The 25158-nt window shown below is 49.2% G+C and overlaps 1 protein-coding gene across 1 annotated transcript in view; it reads right to left on the reverse strand.

Moving 5' to 3' along the window:
* The window catches only part of LOC101583632 (angiopoietin-4-like), a 28204-nt gene extending 6773 nt beyond the window's left edge, over positions 1 to 21431 (reverse strand). Inside the window, exons 1-6 of the mRNA XM_004630952.1 lie at positions 21180 to 21431; positions 10165 to 10320; positions 9082 to 9203; positions 7328 to 7557; positions 3453 to 3559; positions 1133 to 1234 (exon numbers count right to left, since the gene is read on the reverse strand). Of these exons, the coding sequence (XP_004631009.1) occupies positions 1133 to 1234; positions 3453 to 3559; positions 7328 to 7557; positions 9082 to 9203; positions 10165 to 10320; positions 21180 to 21431 (969 nt within the window). The remainder of the gene's footprint in view (positions 1 to 1132; positions 1235 to 3452; positions 3560 to 7327; positions 7558 to 9081; positions 9204 to 10164; positions 10321 to 21179) is intronic.
* Positions 21432 to 25158: the final 3727 nt, after the last annotated feature.

Raw genomic sequence — 25158 nt, forward strand, 5'->3', positions numbered from 1 at the left:
AAAAAAAAATTCTTATCTCTACCAACAACTTTCCCACCCGAATAAGGTAGCAAGTCAAAACTTGGTTTGTTTGAATTTGCTAAGACTTAACAAGGGAACATTAAAAATTCCTCAAGACTCATTACTTCACAGCAAGTTGAAATCTGCACTCAAAAGTCAGGATTCATGTATGTCTTGATTTGGCTGTCAGAAACCTACTGAGTGGCTGGCGGTGTTCACAGTTTAAGACCTAGAATAAATGAGCGGACACACTTGTAATCTAAACTATTGACCTACATGCTATTTCTTGATCCCAACTTGTTCCTTACATGTAGGTTCAATCTTCAGTATTCGAGTTACTGTTTTCAGCAGAAGCCAGGAAAACAACTTTGTAGTAGTCAGAATGTTATCCTAATGTATATTGTTTACTTTATTGTAAATAATGGTGAGCAGTGGTCAATAAATAGTTTTATATTCCTTTAAAAAAAAAGAATTAAAAAAATAGTGGTTCAGGAACAACTATAATTTAATTTGATATGTATATTTGACTGTTCATCAAATAGAATAGCAAGTGCACACAATATTATAACTGTACTTCCTTGTGGATATATTTCCTGTATTGCTTTCGAAAAGTTTAAGAGTGTTTACATTAACTTTCCAATATTTCTGTACTCAAAATTTATTTTAAGAAAATTGGACAGCAATCAGTAAGCATATCTCATTTCAAAAATCTGATGGTCATTGCACAAGCAATTGCACATTAGAGAATTGATGCTCCTGGTGGGTGACACAAGTACCAAATGTGAAAGAAACTCATTCAAGCAGTGTAGCTGGGGGCTGGGGACCGTGTCCTTTCATCTGACTCTGTTCTTTTCAAAAAATGCTTAGCAATGTATACTCTTTCCAACATTTGAAACAAGAGCGAAATTTCATTCCCAGAATGTATGACAGAAGTTTCATAAAGAGGGTCAAATTCAGGGGTGGGGCATCTGGGAAGTGTGTGGATACCGGGTGAGGGTGTTTGTGGGTAGGTGGCTCAGAGGGGCTGATTAAGTTTGCTGGAAAAATGTGAGGGCAAACACACATCTGTCCCCACCAACACCAGCACTGGGTTTCAGAGTCACAGAGCCCCGCCCCAGGGCAGCAGAGTCACCTGCTTGTAGTCCTCCCAGTTCCTGTCAAAATTCACTTTGCCATTCTCCCGATGCTGGATGACGGTCCAGGCTCCTCCACTTGGATCCATCACGCAGAACACCTGTCAACAGGGGAGCAGCTGAGATGCCCTGGACACAACCAAAAGCTGCATCCAGGGCATGTCCTGCAGAGCAAAGATGGTCAATTTCATCAGAAAATGCCAGGCTTCATCTTTGCCCCCATTGTCATTGCCTAAAGTCATAGGCAGTGACGCCCTCCCACAGCCACCTGCTCCTCAATTGTACAATGGGGGTGCTCACATCTTGACCTCTTCATACCTAACTTTCCCCTCATTGCTGTGAGAGTTAAATGAGAGGGGTCATGTGAATGTCTAGAAGAGGGCCCAGAACATTCTAGGAGAGAAGTGAAGAGAGGCTCCCCCTCCTTAATTCTGCTGGTTGTTGGAAGGATTAAACATGGGTGGCATAAAGGGCTTAGCCACCCTGTAGATGCAGGAAAAGCTCTTATTGCTGACCCTCAAAACACAGTACAGTTTGCTGAAAAACTATTATGTGTGATGCTCTGTCCAAACCTCTGGGGTTACAAATGTGGGTGAGACAAAAACAAAAGCCTTTCTCTCCAAGAGCCACAACCCAGCACAACTACTCAAACAAGGCTAACTACTGTTCATATACTATTTTCTCTATCAGTTTGGTACAAGTTCAATATCCCCTAAGTACAGCTTTGGTGCCTTGCCCTCCACAGGATGAATCAGAGACAAATGGAGCTTCCTGCTGCCTGATCTGGAGGAGGCTGTGATGGGGCAGAAGACACGGGATCATGCACATTTGGGAGGCTGCAAGGAGAAGCCCACAAGAGACTCAGCCACACCAAAACCTCCTGGGGAGGGAGCGTCCCAGCAGGCACTGAATGGGGGTGTGCATATGAGAGAAGTGAGGGGAACAGCATTTCCATGAAGACACAAGCAGGAGGGGTGGGGGCTCCAAGGAAGGAAAGCTCAGGTGAGGGACAGAAGCAGGACCCCTGTTGTGGGGCTGCAGGGTGTCCAGGGGTCTCAAGGGGAAGAACTTTCTTCAGAGGAGAGCTGAAGGCTGGGTCCTGATCTCTATCCTCCCAGGCCAGCTCTCACCTCTACATCACTGTCCCCGAATCTCAGCCATTAACCCATCCCAAATTCAATCTGTCCTACATTTGCTTAAGTTTCCCAAATCATATTTTCCTTGAAAACTAGTCAGGTCTCTTGCTAAGAAATCTTACTAGTAGCATGAATGGAAAATGTTCATGCTTGGGCATAATCACATGATTGTGAAAATAAATATAACAAAACAAAATATCATGAAATTCAAGCTAGAAATTGTTGCAAACACAGAGCCATATTTCTTTAAAGGCTCATTTACCGGATGTGTGAAAAGCTCTCTAGAGACAAATGGGGCTGATTGCTGACACAGTGAGAAGTTTGGAGAGTACAGAGGGAATTACAAGGCAGGACTGCTGGACAGGTGCTCCCCCATCCCATTCCCTCTGAAAGCTCCAAGCCATGCCTCATACGCATCTCTCCCGTCCACCCTTTCCCCACCTGATTACAGGACCTGTGAGCTCAGGGTCACCTCTAAAGCAGCTAACCGGAGGTGGTGGTGCCTCCATGGAACCCTCACGCCAATATCCTGCAGGCAGCAAAGTCCCAATTTCTGCCCTCAATAAAAATAAATTTTGGGCCAGCCAAATAGCTCAGTGTATTAAAGCACCTGCAAGCAGGCACAGAGGCTGGGGATTCCATCCCTTGGCCTGCCATGCTGTCCCCACCCCAGAGGCACTCTCAGACTGCAATTGAGACTGAGCCTGGTACTGCACCCCTGTAATCCCAGCTCTTGGAAGGCTGTAAACAGGCAAATCATTATGAGTCCAATCTAGTCGTGAGACCCTGAACACCCCGTAGAAAATTCCCTTAAATAAATAAGTAAATAAGTAAATAAATAAATAAGTTTTGTGCTGGGCCCTTGGAATTGCAGGGTTCACTTATAACTGAGCACAATCTTAGCCAGCACAGAGCTATTTCCTGTTACCCCAGTGAGAGGCCTCTCTGGAAGGCAGTGCTCCTATTGCAAGCACTTGTGCACATTGTCCCCTGGTTACACCTCTGCCTACATGAGCTCTCAACAATGCAGGGTACCCCCACTTGCTGGCATTTCAGTCCTCCAAAAAGCATGACACATTTCACTTCTCCAAAAAGCATGATGCTGAAGGGGGGTTATCTGGAAAGCTCCGCGCTCAACATCCACGGGTAAGCTCTCACCTCCCCCAGCCACAGCCCCTCTCACCCGCTTGAACTGCTTCAGGAAAGGCAGGAAGATGGTGTAGACACCGTCATTATGGAACCCAAACCTGCGGACAGCCTCACAGTCCTGGAATTTCAGCACATTTGCATCTGTGGAGGAAGCAAAGGGATGAAACCAAAGTCAGCTAGAGATGAGCAAAGTGGTGGTAGGGACAGAGTGAGCTCACCTTCCTGCGATGCATAGGTCCGGACTGGGGAGGTGTCAGGATGGACAGAGGAGCCACTGCTTGCATGTTGCCTATAACAAGGGATAGAGACCTGGGCCTCAGCAGGGAGCAGGAGTTTAAGCTGGAGAAGATGTGGTGCTCTTGGCAGAGGGAATAGCAGGGCAAGCTCCTAAGTGACCAGAGCAGAGACACAGGGCCAGAAGGTCACACTGATGCATGGCAATGCAGAGCCTTTGCAGAGAGCACTCTGGCTGCTTGACATGTTGTCAGGTGGGCAGAGAGAGGGAAGGAAAAGAACAGGGTGGAGAGCAGGCTGTTTGAATAGGGCCATCCCTCCCTGTGCACCAGGCTGTAGAGCCCAGACTGCTCTGCCCAGCAAGAGCACTGTGATCAGAGTGGGTTTCCCAGGCAGAGACTCAAAGTAGGGAGACCCAAGGAGAAGTGCAAGGCTGTTCAGAGGGCATTAGGGGAGCCCTCATTCAAGCAAGGTGCCCCCAGTCTGCAGACAGGGCCTAAGCACCCAGGATGTGGCATGAAGCCAGCTGGCCACGGCCCTCCCTTCTTGGGGCTCAGGCAGGACTTTCTTTTCTTGCTGACACAGAAACCACATATAGTATTCTTTCTGAGTTCACAGGTTACTGTATTAGATCTGCAGTTTCCATAGTGGATGTGGATGTGGATGGCTGACTTTCATGGGCCCTTCAGACAAGGCCATTCCCTGCTAAATCCAGACACCATTTTTTCACTCATAATTCCTGTGTGATCTCAACCTGCCCTATACCTCTCATGGGGAGAAATCTCCAAAAGCTCCACTTCTCTCTCATCTTTCTCTCCCCAAGTGCTCATCCTACACACCCAACCTCAATGCACAGCCAGCCCCTCCTTCCCTCTTCCTTTGTGGACCACATGCTCTGAGATACTTCCTGCTTGTGCTCACCTTATCATACTCCCATTCTTCCTGTACTTAAATCCAATGGCTCCTGTCATTCAGTGCATCTTCCCAGGGTTATCATTCCTGTGGTTACACCTATTCTGACACACAGTTCATAGACTGTAGCTCAACAAACATACACTCAAAAAGACCAGGACATGCCATGTTCAGCAGATCTGGAGTAGCAGAGGCAAATGGGCTTTTCAAGGCCCAGCTCTCCAAACCTCCCTTGGAATTACACCTGCCTTGGCCTCAGCTTCTTCCCAGGGCACCCACTTTCCTAAGCCCCTAGAAAGCAGACATCAAGAACGAAAAAATTGACACTCTTCCCCCTCACCACAGCCATAGTGGAATGACACATTTGGATCATAGAGCCTTTCCTGCTTTCCCTTCTGAGTCCATTGATTATGATGATGATCTCTCCTCTCATAGAACCCTGACTTTTAAAACTTTTTTCTAGGGGCCGGGGAGATGGCTCAGTGGAATAAGCACTTCCCTGACAAGTGCAAGGGCCTGAGTTCAAACCCCGGTTCCGCAAAAAATAAAATAAAATAAAAAAGTTAAACCTTTTTCAAGATTCCCTAGCTTCTATGTAGCAATGACCTGTCATCCTGTGAATCCTCCTGCCCACAAAACAATGACAAGCGGGAAAACAGCAGCTTATCTTCTCGGAGGCCACTTCCTCCTTCTTCCCCACCCCAGTGCTGGATGCCTTTCCCACATACACAGCGAAGACCCAAAGGAGCCCCTTACATGTAACTGAACCTGCCCCTCAAACTCCACCCCTAACAACAGTCCATAAAAGTTTCACCTTTCTCTCAAGTCAGAGGATCTCACACTCCCTTTTCCCTCAGATTCTCTTCATGTCTTCAGAGTCAATAAAGGCCTCTTTTATCTTCCTTATCTCTTTTCTCCACCACTGAAAAACCTAACAGAATCAACACTTGTTGACTGACTGAGAGAAGCTGGAATTGGGAAGCCTTGGCCCCCAATGGTGCAGCACAGGCAGTGAGTGCTGACAGGCAGGCTGTCCACTACGCTCCCTTCTCAACTGGAGCAAGGAAAGCCCTGCCTCCCCTGTGCCCTCTTGGGCCTCAAGGTGCAGCATTTACAGAAGAGAAGTCGTTGGGGCTGCACTGAGATCCACATCCCCACTCTGAGGAAACTGAAGTCTAAGGAAGGGTAAGGTGTCATAAGCCAAGCGGGCTGAAGGATGAGGCCTGGAGCCCAAAGGTACGAGTTGGCTGCTGTTGTCCTTGGTAACACCATCACCTCCACTGGGCAAATGGGGAAACTAAGGACTGAGGTGGGATGGGCAGGGGGCAGACTCAGCTACCTAAGAAGGCACGAGCAGTCTGCATGGGCTGCTCTCGGGGCCATGGCTGTGGCCATTCTTTTATTATTATTATTATTATTTATTAATTTTAATGTGAAAGAAATAGCAATGAGATAGTTTCAAAAGGGGTTAGTAGGACAGTTACAATAATTAATGATAGGTTCTAGCCCTAGTATGAATTGCTAGTCATCATGGTGGTCATCTAATATGGCCGATGCCTTTAAAACAAAGGCCCAATATCACCTCCCCCTTCTTCTCCAACTTAGCCCAAGACATAGTTTACTTCCACCCTTCCTGTTGCCTCAGAGAAGACCCAAATCAGCTCCCTCAGGTATATCTAAACATCCCCTCAACTTAAAAAATTAAATAACACCAAGAAAAAAAAATAGAAGTCAACTTTGTTTTAATCCAAAAATAAATAAATAAATAAATAAATAAACATCCCCTCTAAGCTCCACCTGTGGCAAAAGGCCATAAAAGCCTGTGTCCCTTTGTTCCAGGGGAAAGAGAATTCCTCATTCTTCCCCACATTCTCTCCTGTGTCCTCAAAGCAAATAAAGCCCCTTTCCCTTCTCCCTTCTGCCTGTTTCTCTGCTGTGTCATGTACTTATCAATTAATACACTGCATATTGTTGTCTTTGTAGTAGTTATTCAGAGTACAAGATGCAGACATGATCTCTTGTCTAAACAATATTAGTAAAAACATTTCTTCTCATTGAACTAAGAGAAAGTAACTATCTATCCTATTTTGTACATATTTTTTTCAATACAAAATGGTCCTCAATTTATATTCCCCTTTTTTGACACTGATAAAAGATCTACAAGCTGTTCTACATCGTTTCAGGGTAAGTCCTGAGGGGATTTGACTGACCTTGTCAGATACAAAAGTTACATTTGTAGTTATATAGGTCTTGCTTTAACTTCATCTTAACCAACCAGCAGAAAAGTATAACCATGAGGTATAAAAAGTAATGTCATATTAATATGCTGAGCTGAAAAGGCTCAAGTCAGCAACTTCTGACATTTGCCAGTTCTGCTGATAACCCACTATGATTATGGACCATTGGAGTATATTGGCTTATTTTGCTGAATTTGAGTACCTATAATATTTGAACTGGCATCAAGTATGAAAAGGTCCTTTAAAGACTGCTCCAAATACAGCTTCTCTAACAGCAATGGAGCACCCATCTCAGACCAAAAAAATGTAAAAATAAATAAATAAATTAAAAAAAAAAAAAAAAATGTGGCCATTCTTATTACTGTTCAGTGTTATTTCTGTTGGCCAATTAGCCAGAAGGGTGTGGCCTTTCCCAGGCTGGGGTGACCTGGAGTGACCCTGGACTCTGAACAGGGCTCCTTCCTGGTTCCTGCCCCCCACCCCAGCTGTTGCCCCAGCCTCCGCCCCAGAGGCCCCACCAGCTCACCTGGGCTCTGCTCTATCAAGCGCTTGAGGAGCTGCAGGCTCTGTTTTAGCTGCTCCTGCTGCTGGTACAGGATGCTGCGGCTGCTGTTCAGGGCTTTCAAGTCCTGGCTGATGTGGGACAGGCTCTCCAGCTGTTGGCCCAACTCCTCCCTGAGCTGCCTCATGTCATCTAGCTCCACCAGCTGAGCCTCCTGGTCAGTCTCCAGGGTGTGCAGCCGAGTCTCCAGGTCACTGCAGGATGAACAGCACAGTAATAAGCTTGCTGTTCTGTCCTGAAATTAGTGCCACACAGGGCATGCCAGAGAGGGGAGCATCCCGTATAGGGCCACATGTCCCACAGTGCGATTCCACTGTAGATGTGGACTCGGGCGGGGAGTGGTGTACACTGGGGTCCATGGGAGGACAGTGGTTTGGTAGCTGGGACAGCAGCACTCAGGTAGCCATTGTCTGACTGCAGAAGCCCAGTGGCTGAGGGACAGGGCTGGGAAGGGAGGATTTTCCTCTCCATCCAGTCCTGCTCACCCATTCGCCAGACTAAGAGCTAAATCCAGCCAGGGCAGTAGACATTGCCACAGATCCCAAATTATAGTGCAGGAAGAGACAATCTGGACACACTCAAATTCTAGAATGCTCGCTGTCCACCCATCAAGAGCTTATTGAGGGACTGGGGAGACGGCTCAGTAGAATAAGTGCTTGCCTGGCAAGCTCAAGGACCTGAGTTCAATCGCCTGTTCTACAAAAAAACAAAACAAAACAAAGAGCTTATTGACAGTGTCTTCTATCTGTGCACTTCCAGGAAACTGCCCAATTCAGAGTGACTGCAATACCCCAGCTCTTGCCACCTGGAACTTCAGGTTTGAAAATGAGAACAGGAATCTCTACTAATGAGACCCATGTCAGACAGAGGGGCCAGGCTTCATGGCTGGGCCCTGCGCTGAGCTCAGGCATGCAGTGCCTACCTCACCCTAAGACAGGGCTCCTCCCTGAAGAGGCTTGGCTTCCTCAAACCCTGAATTTAGGAAAAACCCTGACCTTAGGATATACCCTGACCTTAAGGATTCTCCATTCCACTCAAACTAAGATCAAATCTAGAGGGTGGGAGTCAGGTCTCTGACTTACCAGAATGCCAGGATCATCTTTTCCTTTGTAATTAAAGTGTGTTCACTGATGCAGATTTGCATACAGTGAAGGAACTCTGATTCTGCACAGTGCAAAGTGGCCTCTGTGGTGTCCTTGGGGAAGGGGGGCAGGTGGACTGGACCTGGTTGTACATATCATTTATGCCCATGAAAAGAGACAGGGTGAATGTTGTGCTATATAAATTATATCTCAATAAAGTATATAAGTTTATAAAATAAAGATAGGAAGAAGAGAAAAAAAAAAAAAAAAAAACAGCAAGATTCAAGGTGTCCTGAGCCCCAGGAGCAGGCCCTTCCTGCTGTTCCCCAAGCAATGCTGGGCACGCACCTCACCCTGCCTGGCCACCAAATCAGCCCCAGCCTAGTCCTGTTGCCTATGCTCCTCCGAGCATCTCTGGACTCTGAGCCTAGTTCCAGTCCTTTCCAGCAGGGGCCCAGGCCCAGCTTCAGTCCCAGTCCCATTCTGCTCACCGCAGTCCTCATCAGGCCTGGGTCCCACCCACTCACTGGCCCAGTTCCAGCTCCGAGCTCAGCCCCAGCCCCATCTTCAGCCTGGGTCCCAGGTTTGATTCCTGGCTCGGCTGCTGCCCCAGCAGGACCAAGGGCCTGCGCCCACCTGTTGCTGCTGTGAAGCTGCTTTAGCCTCACTCTCTGCTCCTCTAGCTGCTTCTCTAGCTTGTCAGTGGTCTGCAAAGCCTCCAGTACGCGGTGCTCCGTGTGCGACATCGGGTTCCTCACCTATACCAGGGAATAGGAGTGTGGGGACTCCGTGAGCCCTGCAGGCACATACTAGATGCCATCAGTCAGCCCACAAGCCTGTCACTCCTGACTCTTGCTGACCAAGAGCCACTCTCCAAGTCAACCCTTCCTGTGGTCACTTGTGCACACACAGACAGGTCCTGCCTGAGCACCCAATCTGCCTCCTGAATTTTCCCCCATCACTGCCTGTGACAGTTCCAGCCCTGCTCCCAGGCCCCATAAGGATCATCCTTGACCTCACAGCAAGTGCTTCCAGCCTTCCCTTCCACATGGTCCCTGACAACTTCCCTTCATGGCCCCTTCTTCAGCTCTGAGTCTGTGGCCTCTTGCCCAGTGTCCTGCACTAGCCTCCTCACAGAGCCACCCTTGTCCACTCTGCCCATTCCTGCTTGGCAGCCTTTCCCAATGTGGCCATTCTGCTCACAGTGGCCCTATTGCCCCTTCTATCCTCACCATGGCCCACCAGGCCCATGACTCTGCCTGCATCATCTTTCTGCCCACCTGCCACTCTCTGGTGGTCTCTCCAGCACGCTGGTGTCCACCCACCTGCTTTGCATGCACCTCCTCCCTGCCAGTCACACACTGCCCACTGGACCAGGCTCCAGGGCTGCTCCTCAGTGGTGCCTCCTGGCCTTCCAGGAGTCCTTGGCCCTGAAGCCTAAAGGATTCTTCACCCTCTTTTCTCGCCAGGGACCTACACCCCTGGAGGAGGGACTATGCATCTCTCCTTTGCCTGTGCCCAGCACAGCCCAGGCAGTACACACACACAGGCCAAGAAGCCAGGCCACCAAGGCCCAGACCAGAGGGCAGTAGCACTGGGCCTGGGTCCTCAAAGAGCATAAGCAAGGGCCTAAGTCCCAGAGGAGGCCTTGATCTAACCCAGGGGCCAAGGTCAAGGCAAGATCCCAGCCCGAGCACCTACCCACCTTCTCCCCATTACCTGAGCCTGCGTGTCCATGAGCTTGAGTGTCTGGGCTTTGATCTCCTTCAGAAGGCTGGTGCCCAGCTGCAGTATGGAGGTCGTGTGATTCTGAACTATGTTTTTCTGGGCCTGCTGAAGCTCTGACCCCAAGGTTGTCCTGATGTATTCCTTCAGCTATGGGGAAATAGCAAACCAGGTTCCAGATGGGGCCGGGAGAAGCTTCTGTCCCTCCCAAGAGTCTCCATGCAGAGCCACAGAGCAGCCAGGGGCTTAGAATGTGCCAGATCAGTCCACCACCACCCCTTCTCTGGACTATCTCAGCAGCTTTCTCCTGGTCTTCAGGCTTCTACCATCCTCCCTTCCACAGCCAGAGGGATCCTGCTAAGCCTAACTCAAGCCACAGACTCCTTGCTCAAATCTATCCATGTTGCTATCTCACTAAAAGAAAAAGCCAAAATGACACCCTCTCCCAGGCTCTTCTTGCCCAGGCCTCCTACTACCACACTCCAATTACCACTCTCCAAACTGCACTGCATGTCTTTCTGTTCTCTCTTGCCCTCTAAAATTTCAAGTTCATAAGGTATGGAGTTGACTTTATTTGCTGCTTTATCTCTGTCTGGAACAATTCTTGGTATGCAGCAGATGTTTCATAAACATATGCCTAATGAATTGATGCTGAAGAGGGACAGCAAGGGTCAAAGCACAGGCCCTGTGTTATGCCCTGGGCCCAGCTTCCCAGGCAAGAGTAGCAAGCAGGGGCAGGCACCCATCTGTCCCTTGTAGGCCCATCTGCCAGGCTGTGCTTTCTAACTTCTGACATTGTCTTCCAAGCAGGGTTGGGTTCTGGTCCCCAAGGGTCCTAGGATCCCACACGCTGTCATGCATTTCATTGACAGGTCTATTCTTTCCTGTCAGGAAGCAGGGCTGGCCTGAAAGCAGGCTCCAGTTGTAGAGGCAAACAGCTCGGCCTCAGGCTTGGAGCCTGCAGGCAGAGCGTGAGCTCCTTTCCTCTGTCCTGATGCCGTGGTCCCCTCTGCCCTGTTCTTGCTGGCTCCCACCACCATCCCTACCCTGTCCTTGGCTCCTTCCCTCAGCCTCTCACCCAGTCTTCAGGGAAGCGCCATGGATGGGGTGGTTCCAAAGGTCCCTGGGAAAACCTAGACTCCCCAGGGAGAGGCGGTGAGCTGGGCTGGGGGCCAGGCTGTGGTTGCTGCCTCCTTGGTCTCCTGCTAAGTGGGTCCTGAGACCAGCACCACTTGGAAGCTGGTTAGAAATACGAGTTCCCAGGCCCACCCAGGCCTCTGACGCAGGAGCTCAGGCATCCCTGCCTCTGCCCTTCAACAGCCTCTGGCTCCATCTGACACTGGCTGCAGGGTGAGAAGCCTGAGCATGGAGACTGCAGGGGCTGGAGCTTCCCCAGCCTTTGGCCCTCAGATCTCAGCCTCCTTCCTCAGCGTCATCGCCCCCTACTGGTCCCTCCCAATGCACAGACGCGCTAGCCCAGCTCCCACCTGGAAACAACCACAGTCCAGCCAGCAGCCTCTCCAATTTCCATGTTTTCTGCAGCCCCAAGTTCCATGTTCCCTCCTCCACACCCACCCTACCTTAAACACACTAATATGCAGCTGTGGAGCACTTCACGCTGACACAAAAGCTTAAACACTAACCACAATGTGGAATCCATTTACCTTCACGTCACTCTGGCCCCAGGAGTCCCCCTCACACTTCCATTCACCTTGTCCTGAGCCTCCTGGATGCCCCCTCGAGGGACACTTCCCATCCTGTGTTGCTGGGCCTGTCAAAGCACAGCCAGTGGAAGCATTTCCCAAGACCTCTCTCCTGCTGGTCCTGCTGTCCCTGGCCACCCCTCTGCTTTGTCAGGCTCCAATGTGTGGGGTGCGTTGGTGGCCCAGTCTTGGGCCCTTCTCTCTTTCTCTCTAACTTCTCTCCCCATACCAGTGTCCTCAACATGAGATCCCAGGTTCTGCTGAGAAAATTCAGTGGGTCCACGAACCTGTGTGATAAAAATTGCATCTTTTTTGTCCACTTATGTGTATGTATAATTTAAAATTGGCATTTATCCAATTATGAGCTTAGACCACAAACTAGACCTGTCCTACAGGCCCTGTGACTTCATGGCCCATTGAAATCACAAGTATTTTCTTACAGCGATTGAATGTCTTAAATATATTTTTCTCTCACTGTAACTTTGGAGTTATGGATATTATCAACCTACTGCAATACTATTTTATAACAGGTTTGATTTTTTGTATTTTGATTTAACAGCAATATTACTATGCTTTCTTGTGCCTTTGTTTTATATGTTTTTGAGAAGGATCCATAAGCTTCACCAGGTAACAGACGCCAGGAAACCCAGGGCCCTTCTGCATCAGGGCCAGGCCCAAGGGCTGAAGCTGATCCTGGGCTTCCATATCTCCTGTACTAACAGTGTCCTCACCATGGACCACCTGTACTTCTCCCTTGGATGTCCTGTCACCTCACCCTCTCCATACAGGTTTCCAATAAGTGTCTCAAACACAGAGTATCCAGCATGGACCTCTTACCTTTCCCTCCCACTACCTGGTCCCTGAAGCTCTCAGTCACTTCTTCATCTCAGTCAATAACTCCCTTTGGTTCCAAAGCCCCAAATTCTGGCCTAAACCTCGATTATTTTTTTTTCTTACCTACATTCAACCTACTAATAATTCTGCCCACTATGATTCCAATGTGAATTAGAGTCTGTTCACTCAACCCCTCCATTCCTGTGATTGCCAGGGACTACAGTCTAGGGAAGGTGATTGACCATAGGGAGACAAACAGCAAGTTTGTGCATCTCTTATCAATATCTGATCCAGTGCCTTGAATCAATGGGCTTGGGCTTGAGTGGAAGCCTTCACAGCTCCAGCTGGGGAACCTTGGGCCACACCGCTACGTGCTAGGACCACTTCCATGAAATGGAGCATTCCTAGGATGATCATGCAAAGTGGGGTGCATGGGTACACAGACCCAAGGCATGACAAATTCTGCTGTGTCTGGTTCATGGGTTAGTACACAGTCACCAAAAGAACAAGGCTGAGTGTCCTCAGGGGCTAATCTGAAAAGATCTCTCTCCTCCCCAGCAATATCACCCAATGTCCAGTTGAAGCTCTGAGTGGTCTGGGCCTGAGGCACTGTGGTGGAAGCATGGAGCCTGCTCCTGTCATGGTTCAGTCATTTTCTTCCTGTGTCTATGATATGGCTTCCATGAGCCTCAGGGGCCGTGTGGGAAGATGGGGCTCTGAGAAAAATAAAGGAGATGCTCCAGAATCTGTGCTCCAACCCATGGGGACTCACTAAACACCTTGGACTGTCCAGCCTTCTGCCTCACCTCTCCTGGGTGAGGAGACAGGGTGCTGGGGATAGGCTTAAAGGAAGAGCAGCAGGCTCAGCCTGTTATCAGGCTTTGGAGGTCTCCCAAAGGTGAGCTAAGTGTTTATTGATTTTACTCAATCTTCAAAGAGCCAACCTTGTCAATTCACTGATTCTTTGTATTGTGGATCTAATAATCAAATTGAATCATGTAGCTAGATACTAAGTCAACACTCACAATCAATAGCATTCCTATACACTAATAACCCTCTGCCATGCCAACCCCCACACCTGGGGCATACTGAGAGGGCAACTGAGCCTGGGCATGGTGGCGTGTGCCTGTAATCCCAGCTCTTGGTAGGCTGTAAACAGGTGGATCACTATGAGTCTGATCTAGTAGTTAGACCCTGAACACCCTGCAGACCCTTCTCTAAAATATGAAAAAAAAAACACATTCACTGAGAGAGAAATTAGTGAAACAATACCTTCCACAATAGTATCAAAAAATGAAATACTTAGGAATCTATCTAACAAAGGAAGTAAAAGATCTTTACATTGAAAGCTACAATATTCTGAAAAAGGAGATCAAAAAGCATATCAGAAAAAAGAAAGATATTCCTTGCTCTTGGCTAGGAAGAACCAATAGAGTGAAAATGGCCATACTTCCAAAAGCATTATACAGATTCAATGCAATTCTGATGAAAATACCAACAGCATACTTCACTGAACTACAGAAAATATTCCTAAACTTCATTTGGAACCAGAAGAGAACTGGAATAGCAAAAATAATTCTGGGCAGCAAAGATAATGCAGGGGGCATGAAAATCCCTGACTTGCAATTATACTATAAAGCTACTGTGATAAAAACAACATGGTAAAAAAAAAAATAGAGACTGGGCATGGTAGCATGTGCCTGTAATCCCAGCTCTTGAGAGGCTGTAAACAGGCGGATCACTATGAGTCCAGTCTAGTAGTGAGACCTTGAACACCCTTTAGACCCTTCCCTAAAATTAAAAAAAAAAAAGCAGCATGGTACTGGCAAAAAGAAAAGACCTAAGGATCAATGGAACAAATTAGAAGACATGGAGACAACTCCAAACACACTCAGCCACCTTATCTTTGACAAGGGGGCCAAATACATTCAGTGGAAGAAAGATAGCCTCTTTAATAAATGATACTGGAAAAACTGGCTTTCCATATGTCAAAGACTAAACTTATACCCATGACTCTAACTATGCATTAAACTAAAATCAAAATGGATCAAAGATCTAAACATTAAAACAGAAACACTAAATCTGCTAAAAGAGAGAATATGTAGAACACTTGAAGACATAGATGTAGGCAGAGTTTGTGAACAAAACCCCAATCACAGAAATACTGAAAATAATCAACTGAGGGGCGTTCATCTATTAGAAAACTTTTACATAGCAAAAGAAACCACCAACAGAGTAAAGAGACAACCCATAGAGCAGAAAAACAATTTTTTACTAGTTCCTTAGAAAAGGGTTAATATATAAAACTTATATGTTTGCTCTATTGGTTCTTCCTCAAAAAACAAAACAAACAAAAAAAAAAACAGACCCCTCCAAAATTTAAAGATTCAATCCAAAAATAGAAATCTGAGGTGAATACACACATTTCAGATGAAGAAGTAAAAACGGCAAATAAATATGTTAAAAATGTTCAACATCACTAAACATTTGAGAGATGTAATTTGAAACAACACTGAGATTCCATCTCACCTCGGAAAGAATGACTATCATCAAGAAGTTAACCAATATCAAATGCTAGCAAGGCTGTGGGAGAAAAGGAGCCCTTCTCTTGTATTAGTGGGAATATAGACTGTGCAACCACTATGGAAAGTGTGGAAATTTCTCAAAAAACCAAGATTAGAGGTCCTATTCCACGAGCTATTTCCCTCCTGTGTATCTTCTGAAAGAACTGAAAACATCACACCACAATGATATACACACCTATGTTTATAGCAGCACAGGTTGTAATAACTGAAACATGCAAAGAGCAAAAAGGCCCATCAATCCATAAATGGATAAAGAAGATGTGTTTGGTTATACGATGGAGTACTACTTAGCCATAAAGAAGCATTTATGAGACATTTCTAGGTAACCAGATACAACTGGAGACCATACTGTTAAGTGAAATAAATTACACACACGGCTAAATATTGTATTGTCTCTATGGTGTGAGAAACCAAAAGTGTAAAGAGAACCAAAGTGTGTAATTGGTATCATCAAATATGTGTTATTTGATATATTCAAATAGAAATAAATTGCCCAGATTGAAAAGGGAACTAGAAAGGGGAAAAAGACAGAAAGGAAGAGGAAAAAAAGAAAAAGGGAAAAAATTGTAAAAAAGGAGTGGAATAGGGGAAGGGAGAGGAGGGGAATGGGAAGAAGGAGCGCTCAAAATATATCAAGTGTAGGCACTTATCCTCTATGAGAAATGTGATCATTATGTGTATCTAATTTGTACCGGTAAACAACTTTAAAAGACTCTATGTAGGACAGGAAGTGGGGAACTGGACACCAGGGCAACCTGTTCTGACCTGGACCCTCGTGCTCCTGAAACTTCCTGAGCTCTGACTCGGAGCTGGGCATGGTACCGAGGAACTTATCTGATCTTCGCCATAACCTCCACATCTACTCTGTCCCCATCTCATGGGTGAGAAAACTGAGGCTGTCTGAGGAGACATGGCAAGCAGTAGAGCCAGATTCACGCTGGATCAGCAGGCCCTGGTGGGGCTGCATGTGCAGAGGGTCTAACATGGAGGACCCAGGCAGAGGTTTTGGGGACCCCAGCTTTTAAGGGTTCCCTGTTGGCAGAGGTACCACCTGCCTATCCTCTGGCAGTCCCAGGAAGATGTTACAGAGCTGAGGATCTGTGGTCCCAGGGCCTCCTGGGTGTCAGGAACTCTCCATCAGTGGACATGTCTTGTTCCAGGCCAGTAAACTGGCCAAATGGCTGAGAGTTTGGGTTCTGACATCAGGTGGCCTGGGACTGAACCTGACCTCACCCTCACTGGCTATGTGATCTTGGGCAACTCACCTAAGCTCTGGTGCCTCATCTGTTCATGGACAACCTCACTCCATAGTCACTGTGAGAAGTAAATGCAATCATCCCAGTCATCTGCCCAAAACACATGGGACAGTATATGGCACACGCTGGGTGCTCGCAGAACACCCACCTTCATTTCTCCTGTTGTCCCACACTAATTCCTGAAGGCAGGAAGCTCCTGAGTTCCACTTCACAGAGAAGCCCCTCAATGTGGGTGTCTCCTAGGCTCCCACACATGGTGAGCTGTGCCCTGGGATCCAACACCCTCACTCTAGCTCTTCTGCCCTGAACCCCATAGGTAGCTCAACTGCCTCTGAGGTTAGGCAAAGGCTCCAGCCTCTGGCTGGAGGTGGGGCTGGGGTCATCATGCTGCCTGTTTGGGTTTCTTGTGGGGAGGGAAAAAGACATGTGTGCATTCCAGGTGGCCTCAGTTCTTGGGCCAGAAAGGACAGAGCCAAAAACACAGGGCCCTGCCCCACAGGACACTCTGACCCAGCCACTGAGCAAATAAACAAGCCCATCCCTCTGGGGGACAGAGCCAGGACGCTGCTGCCACTGAGGCTCCCCAGCCTCACCCAGGCACCAAAGCTGGTCCTCCCTGGGCCAAGAACATCTGGGCCAGTCATTTCTGGGACAATGCTTGGAAAGTAACCCTGTCCCTCCAAGAAGCAAAAGCTGCTTGCCCCAACCTGCCCCCCAGTGCCCAGTTGCTGAGAAAGATGCCAGCAGCAAGGCTAGAAAACAAGCTCCAAGATATTTGGTTCACTCCTCGTTTGGATACCAAAGGCTGGAAAGGCCAAGAATTGATGGGCAGCCTGGGGAGGCTGGGACAGCTCAGAGTCCCAGCAGTTGGGAGGCTCTCCTGGCCAGATCCTGGCCCTGATCCCACACTGCTCTTGCTGGATGCTCATTTGACCCCATTTCAGCCTGGCAAGGCCTGGAGACAGCTGGGCTAGGGGCTGACCTATTGTGAGGTTTGGCATCAGGGACCTAGAGCCACCTGCATAGGCAGGGGCAGTGCCAGGTTGGGAGGCCCAAGCCCAGCCCTTGAACCTCCAGTCCTGGCTTGGGTGAAGAAGAAGAGAGATCCCAGTCCCACAGCCTGACTGGGGGTGGGACCACCAGATATGGGGCCATGGGTCCCCGGTGTCCAGTGTGGCCTCCCAGGGACATAAAGTCATGAGGTGTTGGCATGGGGCTAGCAGGGGAGGAGCTGAGGGACAGATAGGGGGAGACTAGAGGGACAGCCAGCCCGAGGAGACTGGAGTAAGCAGGTAAGCTCTGCTAGAGTGTGTGGCCCAGCCTGGGGCTACTGCCTGGTCCCCAGTTTCCTTTCTTTCCTGTCCTTGGCAAGGGCCATTCTCTGGGTAGCAGACAGAAGGTAGAGGACGAGGGCTCTCCCTCGCCAGGAGACCTTAGCAACATGCGGTGGGCAGCGCTCTGCCTGCCCAGCTCTTACCCAGCATCCAGGTGGGCAGCCAGTCACATACACACACACACACACACACACACACACACACACACACACACACCGCCTCCCTGGAGGCATTGAGTGAAAGCTGGTTCTGGGTCCCAATGTCCGCAGTGCTCTGGAGGCTCTGTGGCTGACCACTTGGCCACCCAGCCCGGCACTCTGTGCTGCTCAGCACTCCTGGGGCAGCTGTTCACCCAGGTGTGAGGGTGAGCCAGGCTCAGAGCTTGACGTACAGCTTTCTGTAGTTAGGTGGGAAACTCAGGAGAACAGCATCTGCCCCTCCTCCTTGCTTCCCTTTGCTCCCCCTGGCAGCCCGGTTGGCTTCTGTGTCTTCCCTGGTTATCAAACTGCTGTTCTCTACTCTCTCAGGCATGCAGTCAGGCCCTCCATCCTCCTGCTACTCCTGAAGATGCTGTTTTTGAAGAAAAAAGATATTGAACTGGAGTGACTACCATCAGGAAGGGAAAGATTTGGGCCCCTTATTTGCACACTCACATTCCCAGCAAGCTTTCAGCTCTCACCCAATTGAAGTAGACCTGCAGGTGCAGAACAAGCAACCCTTCTCCTGCCTTTCTGGGGTTTCCATCTAAGCAGGTTTCCTCTGTGTGCTGCACCACTGTGCCCTCTGCTGCAGCACAGTCCATATTACAATCAAGACTCACTTTCGGGGGTGGAAGATGGCTCAGTAGAATAAGTGCTTCCCTGGCAAGCGCAAGGGTCTGAATTCAATCCCTGATTCCACCAAAAAAATTCCATGAAGGGGAATTGTGGAATCCAAAAGTCCTAGAAATCTACTTGGGATTTTTATTGTAAGTAATGTAGACAAATCAGTCATTTTTAAAATATGATGAATGCAGCCAACGAAGACCAGCACCCTACTGAGTAGAACTAGAGTTGACCTATGATATCCAGAACAAATTGGCATCAGATAGTGAATCAAGAGTGGCAGTATCCACTGTTGGCATCCAGCATTACCTGGTGTCATCTGATGACATCAGGCCTGCTAGCAGAGCTGGATCATGAAATCTGTTTGATCTTTGCGGGAGGAAGGGCCAGGGGAAAAGGCAGGCAGAAGGCAGAGGCAGCCAGCCCCAATGGGGTCTAAAGAGAGAGAGGGGAAAGAGATGGAGTTGGTGTGTGGTGTCCCAGGGCAGCCGAAGGGACGGTTCCTGGAAGTGTGATTCCGGTCTCCAAAGTTAAATTTGCTAACAGTCAGGGAAGATGAAACCTGAGCTGCTGGACTTGGGAACTAGAGTGGTCTTAGAACCAGTGGTAAATGGCAATGGAGAAGAAGGGGCAGAGCCTGTAGCCTTCTGGGAGCTGGGAAGTGGCTCCAGATCTCCATCCCTCCCTTGTCCTCTGCTTCCTCTTCCTTCTTCTCTACCTAGGGGACTACAGAGACAAAGGACCCACAGAGAGTCCTGAAGACTGGGGCAAGTGTCCTTGCAGGAGACTGAGGGGTACAAAAGCCAGATCTAGGCCTTGGGCATGAGGAGTAGTCTGTACACAGTGACAGACTCCTTCCCTAGGAGCCCAAAAAAGGGGTGGGGCCCACTGGGTGCACTGTGTTCTCTGCAGCCTCCAAGTCTCACTCAAGCAGGAGATCCCTGTCTGAGAAGGGGACAGGCAGAGACAGGCAAAGATGTGCCTGGGGGAGAAGCCAAGACGTGGGATGTCTCAGAAGACATGGAAACAGTGGTCTGGGGAGATGAATACAGAGTCCGTGCAGCCTGGAGCCCGTTCATCTGGAAAGCCAAGTGTACTCTCCAGGATTATGGGTACGTGGGGTGGGGGAGTGGAGTGCATGTGGATGAGGGGTGATGGAAAGGTATGAAGGGGTGGAAGGCAGTGGCAGGGCAGGGGCAAGGACAGGGGTCAATATTTGCATGCAAGGCCGTGTACACAGAGGGAGGGTGAGAGCAGGGACAGTCTCTCCATGCTGGGAGTGGGTAAATGCAGCCAGTTGGGGAGACAGTCCTTAGGGAATATAGACAGAGCTCCAGGCCTTCCCTGACATGGCTGCCTATGTCATCTTTCTGCAGTTCCACTTCCACTGTGTCACACCACGTGACATCATATGTGTGGGTGTCTACACATGCTATGACAAATATGCACATGGAGGAACAAACTCCACTAGATGGACATGAGGTTTAAACAACTCGGAGGCCAGAGGGGCAGAAGCATCCTGCCTCCTTCTCTAGGGAACATGCTCACTTCCCATCTGCTGGCCCATCCGGGCTGTCCACTGCTGACACAAACTGAGTCCGCACCCTCTACTCTGTAGGTCCTGGGCTGTGTCTTCTCTTCGGAGGTCCTGCTTAGGGGCCACAACCAGCGGCACCCTGCACCCCACAGCCATGTCTCTAGTAACACCTTCCAGAGCCAAGTACACCTCCTTCAACCCTGCCTCACTGGGGCACAGAGCAGATACTCACTGCTGGCTGAAGGACAGGGACAATGATCGGGTCCTTCTGTGGCCCTGGCCTTTGCCTGCACTGCTGCATTCCTGACTCCTGTTCACTTCCTTCCCTGCACCTGATTCATCAGCTCTTCCCCCAGAATCAACCTCTCTGCTCTCCCCAGCCCCAAACTGCAAAGGGCTCCCAGTCCCGAAGCACAGGACTGCATTCTGTCCTTGCAGCCTGGGCTCTCACGTGTGCCTCAGTGAGAGTGTGCTGGCGGACACCTGCTTCATTTGTTCTCTTGAGGGAGAGCCACGTCCTCTGTGCCATCCTCACAAGCAATCTGAGCTCAGCCAGCTAGGCCTGGCCACACACACCCTGCCCCTTCCCCTCCTCCCCTCAGCATCACCATCTGACCCAGTAGACATCCCTTCATGGCTGCTTTCTGCCCCTCATCCAGAACAGATGAACTGCCCTCTCCCTGCTGTCTGCTCACCTCGGATGGCCCTGGTCTGTGCTCAGCCGGAACACACATTTGTGCAGAGCCAGCTTCCCTGCTCTGATGCTGCCCCGGCTTCTCTTTTGGCATCAGGTCCTCCTGTGTCCCTCTTGGGTGTCCTATCCCAATTTCTGCATCTTAAGGCCCAGCCCTCTGTGCCAGCAGGACTCTGCACCCCACACTACACCCGCTGATGGAGACACCCTGAAGCTGCCCACACTTCCCCACCCGGTCATACCTGCTCCAGCCTCTGTGTGCTGTTCCTCAGTGCGTTCTCCAGCTTTTCCGTCTGACGGTCGAACAACAACCTCATCTGCATCATGAATGAATCCTCTTGCTGAGTGCTGTTGGAAGCCCCCAAGGTGGTGGATTTGGGGCTGCAGCACTGAAGGTGTGGCACTCGGAAAGTGTAGCTGCACTGGCCACGCTTGAATTGATATGCCACCATACTACTGCCTGCCTGCTGTCCCTTCTTTTGGGCTGCCGTCATGGTGGCCATCAGGAAGAGAAGGCTGCCTAGCAGCATGGCTGGTCGGGAGAACATCCAGAGATGCATGATGGGCTGAAAAGTCTGCTCAGAACCCCCACAGGCTGTCTTGCCTGCTCCCCAGCCCTGTGCCTGGGACACTAGTGTGACCTGTGTCCCTGAAGGGACAGGTCTTCTGAGCAGATACAATTGCCCACATCTATGTGACTAGCTCCACCAGCGGCTACTTATACTGCAAGTTGCACAGCTGCAGGGCATCCTGGCCTCTGCTCTCACCCCCAGGCTGACCCTCACGTATGTGCCCCAGTGTCTTCCTTCCTGTCCTTCCTGCCCACTTTGCCCCCAAGGCCTGAGACTATCCTGTGGGGACATGGACTCTCCCAGAGTGGTGTAAGGAAAACATGCAAAGACAAGCACACAGCACACTCCCAAGTCCCCCAGCTCTGAGCCCAGGGTATCCAGGCTCCCTTCTAGTCTCTGTCACTCTGTTTCTCCTCCAGGGGCTGCGCCCCCCTAGGCTGGAATCTCAAGTGTGAGCCTCCAGGCTGGCCCTTCACAGCCTCTCCACCATCGCCTTTGGGTTCCCTCTTATCTTGGAATGAGGGAAAGTGACTCCCACAGAGAGGCAGTCCAGCCATGTGTTGCTGAAGACACAGACATATGGGTGTACCAGGGAAGCTGGCTCCTGTCCCCACCTCTCTCTGAGGGCCTGGGCCTTGGGATGGCCTGGCCAGGATGCAGCCTCCAGCCAAGACTCGGGTTATCAGTAGGGTGGGCACAACAGGAAGCTTCCCTGTAGCTTGTTCTTAGTGACTGGCATCAAGGCATTGAGAACAAATGAACCAGCTCTCCAGGTTGCAATCATTTTGCCGGGCCTCTACCACCGTGAGGCAGACCATGGAAAACCCTCTAAGTATTGGGTTTTTGCTCACATGACTCAGGGAGAAAAGAAACTTGTTGGCCACACTAACTGAAAAGTTTAGGGGTTCTAGCTTCAGGTGAAGCTGGATCTAGGTGCTTAAATGATATTAGGAATACTCTTCTCCAGACCTCTGTTGTCCTCACTGGCTACATCCTCTGATAGCTCCCACCACCACCATCAGTACCATTAGTGGCAAAAGTTGCCATCTACCAGCTCACTACCCACAGAGACAATAAGCCACTCTCCCAGGAACTGAAGAAATTCAAGCTAGGGTCACAGGGCCATTCCTGAAGCAACACTTCAGCCAGAGGAAAGAGGAGGGCAGGGTAGTTGGGCTTGGTTATGTGTCCAGGCCAGAAGCTGTGACATGGAGAGACCTTGGGGAGCCTCGTGCTCAAGGGACCTCAGGGAAGTGGCTAGGTGATTGGGGTGCTGGGCACAAGACACCTGCTGCTTCCCATTGCCTCCCACCCGGGCCACTCCCCAAGTGAACCTACTTCCATCTGGGCCAGTGTGACCTTTAGCTCACATTGAGCTCCCAGGGAAACCTGCCCAGAGCACATGACCACTGTACTGAGAGAAGTGATCTTCCAGCCCCTTCGGACAAAGGGCGGGAAATGGACCACTCCTGGAGGGTCACTTGCCAATTTGGGCCCCTCAAGTGCCTGGATGTATCCCACTCTGACTCCCCATTGTCAGCTGTGACTTCCCTGATGCAATACACCACCTGCACCCACCACCCTTTCCTTCAAGGCCCCGCCAATCCCAGCACTAAGGGTTGCAGGCCTCTCACACTGAGCTGTCCTAGTCCATGGGCACACTCAGAGCCACTGATGGGCACGGGGGAGGGAGCTGTGGACTGATGGCACTGGAGGACTGTCTGCAAATGTCTCTGTGCATCTTTCTTACCAAGACTACAGTTGTTTGTCATCTATCCCCTGCCTTCACTTTCCACCCCAGTCCCAAGCTGTGGCCTGAGTGATGCAGCAAGGACCCTAGGGCTGTACGTGGAGGTCTCCGGTGACCCAGACCCAGATCACAGAATCTCTGCATTCCTGGGGTTGTATCTTCACCCCAGTTTAGCATAGAGACAGTTTCTTCATTTGTAAAATGGGAAGAACAAGCCTGCAGATGCTGCAGTGGAGCTTTCCCGTGTCCAGTGCTGTGTCACAAAGTCACCAACACTTAGTGGCTGAAACAAAGCCAACACCTACTACTCCCAAAGCTTCAATCTAGGTCAGGCTGAGTGGCTATTTGGACCCACTAACTCAGTAGGGAGGAGGAGGCTGTGTCACCTGTTGGCGTTGCTTAGTCCAAACTCCCATGAAGTAAGGGGGATCTTCCCCCAGCAGAGCACCCTTAGGCGCCTAGTTGAACACCTTGATGGCTTTTCTTGCACTTACTCTGAGCCCTTTAATGGTTCAACTGGTATTGTGAGCCCCTTTTTAACCCCCTGATTGCTTCACTGGTAGTTTTGAGTCCCCTGTTGACCTTACAAACAATTTTTCTCTTCCTTGCTAGTTAAAAGAACTCTAAAAGAGGTTGAATGCCTGTAGAATGTTATCAGATAACAATTACAATTTTTACGGAGAAACTTGAGATTAAGAGTCACATTATAGATTTTAGCATGACAATCACAGTGATGTTATTATCTTTGAATCATATTTAAATGGCCATCTTAGCATAGAATGACATTTTTAGTCAGTTATCTCCATCTCCATCTAATCACAAGACATTATATAACACAAACAATTTCCCAGCTAATGTGCTATAGGATGTGGTCAAAGAATAAGGCATCTATAGATATACCTTACACGTGTTAGTTGATACATTGTGTCAACTTGGCTGAATCAGCTCTCTGCAGTTCTGGCATGGGGGCCTAGCCCTGCAGGTGGGCAGGGCCCAGGAATTGAGAAAGGCTTCCTGTCACCCTGCCCTGCTTCCGTGTAGAAGTCTCAGTCTTTGGAGGAGCTCCATCTTCGCAGCCGCGCCACTGTGGAGGAGCTCCGATCTTCACTTGGAGCGCCAGTCTGCGTATAAGGAAGACAGAGGCTTGACAGATGCTACAGCGGCCGCTCCTCCTCTGCTCTTCATTCTTTTCAGCCTCATGAACTGCTGTTGTTTGCCTTGGAGCCAGGGGAATATGGACTGAACCCTCCAGTAACTGTGAGCTAAATAAACCTTTCCTTTCTTCATTTTGAGTGTCAGGTATTTGTGCCAGCAATGAGTAAAAAGTAACTAAGACACATGTCTTTAATATCTAGCCCTTAATTTTAAAATGTGAGATTTACTAAACTGCTCAGGGTCTGAGAAACTCTAAATGTAGTGACACATCATATAAGCTTTTTATTTTTGATTGTCATTTGGCTGATGGTCTTATGCTGGATTGACATACACCTCTTAAAACTAGTGGATGGGTTGGGGAGATAGCTCAGTGGTCTAAGTACCTGTCTGGTGGGCACAAGGACCTGGATTCAATCCCAGGTAGCACGTGCCATGCCAGCCTGGGAAGCCAAGAAGCACCATGTTGGCCACTGAAACCAGGCATGGTGTAACACGCCTGTAATCCCAACTCTGAGGAGGCTGAGAAGAGAGAATCACTATGAAACTGAGTTGCATAGTGAGACCCTGTACCAAATAAATATTTTTAAAGGTAGTAGTGGAACACAATTAAGAGAAAGGCAGATATTTTAGACTACAAGAAAAGATTATCGGCAGAAGTAATAGCAGAAAACTTCCCAAATATGAGGAAACAATCTGACATTCAGGTAACTGAAGCATACAGAACGCCAAAGAACCTCAACCCAA

Source organism: Octodon degus, unplaced genomic scaffold (genome assembly GCF_000260255.1).
Source record: "Octodon degus isolate 3935 unplaced genomic scaffold, OctDeg1.0 scaffold00037, whole genome shotgun sequence".
Taxonomy (NCBI): domain Eukaryota; kingdom Metazoa; phylum Chordata; class Mammalia; order Rodentia; family Octodontidae; genus Octodon; species Octodon degus.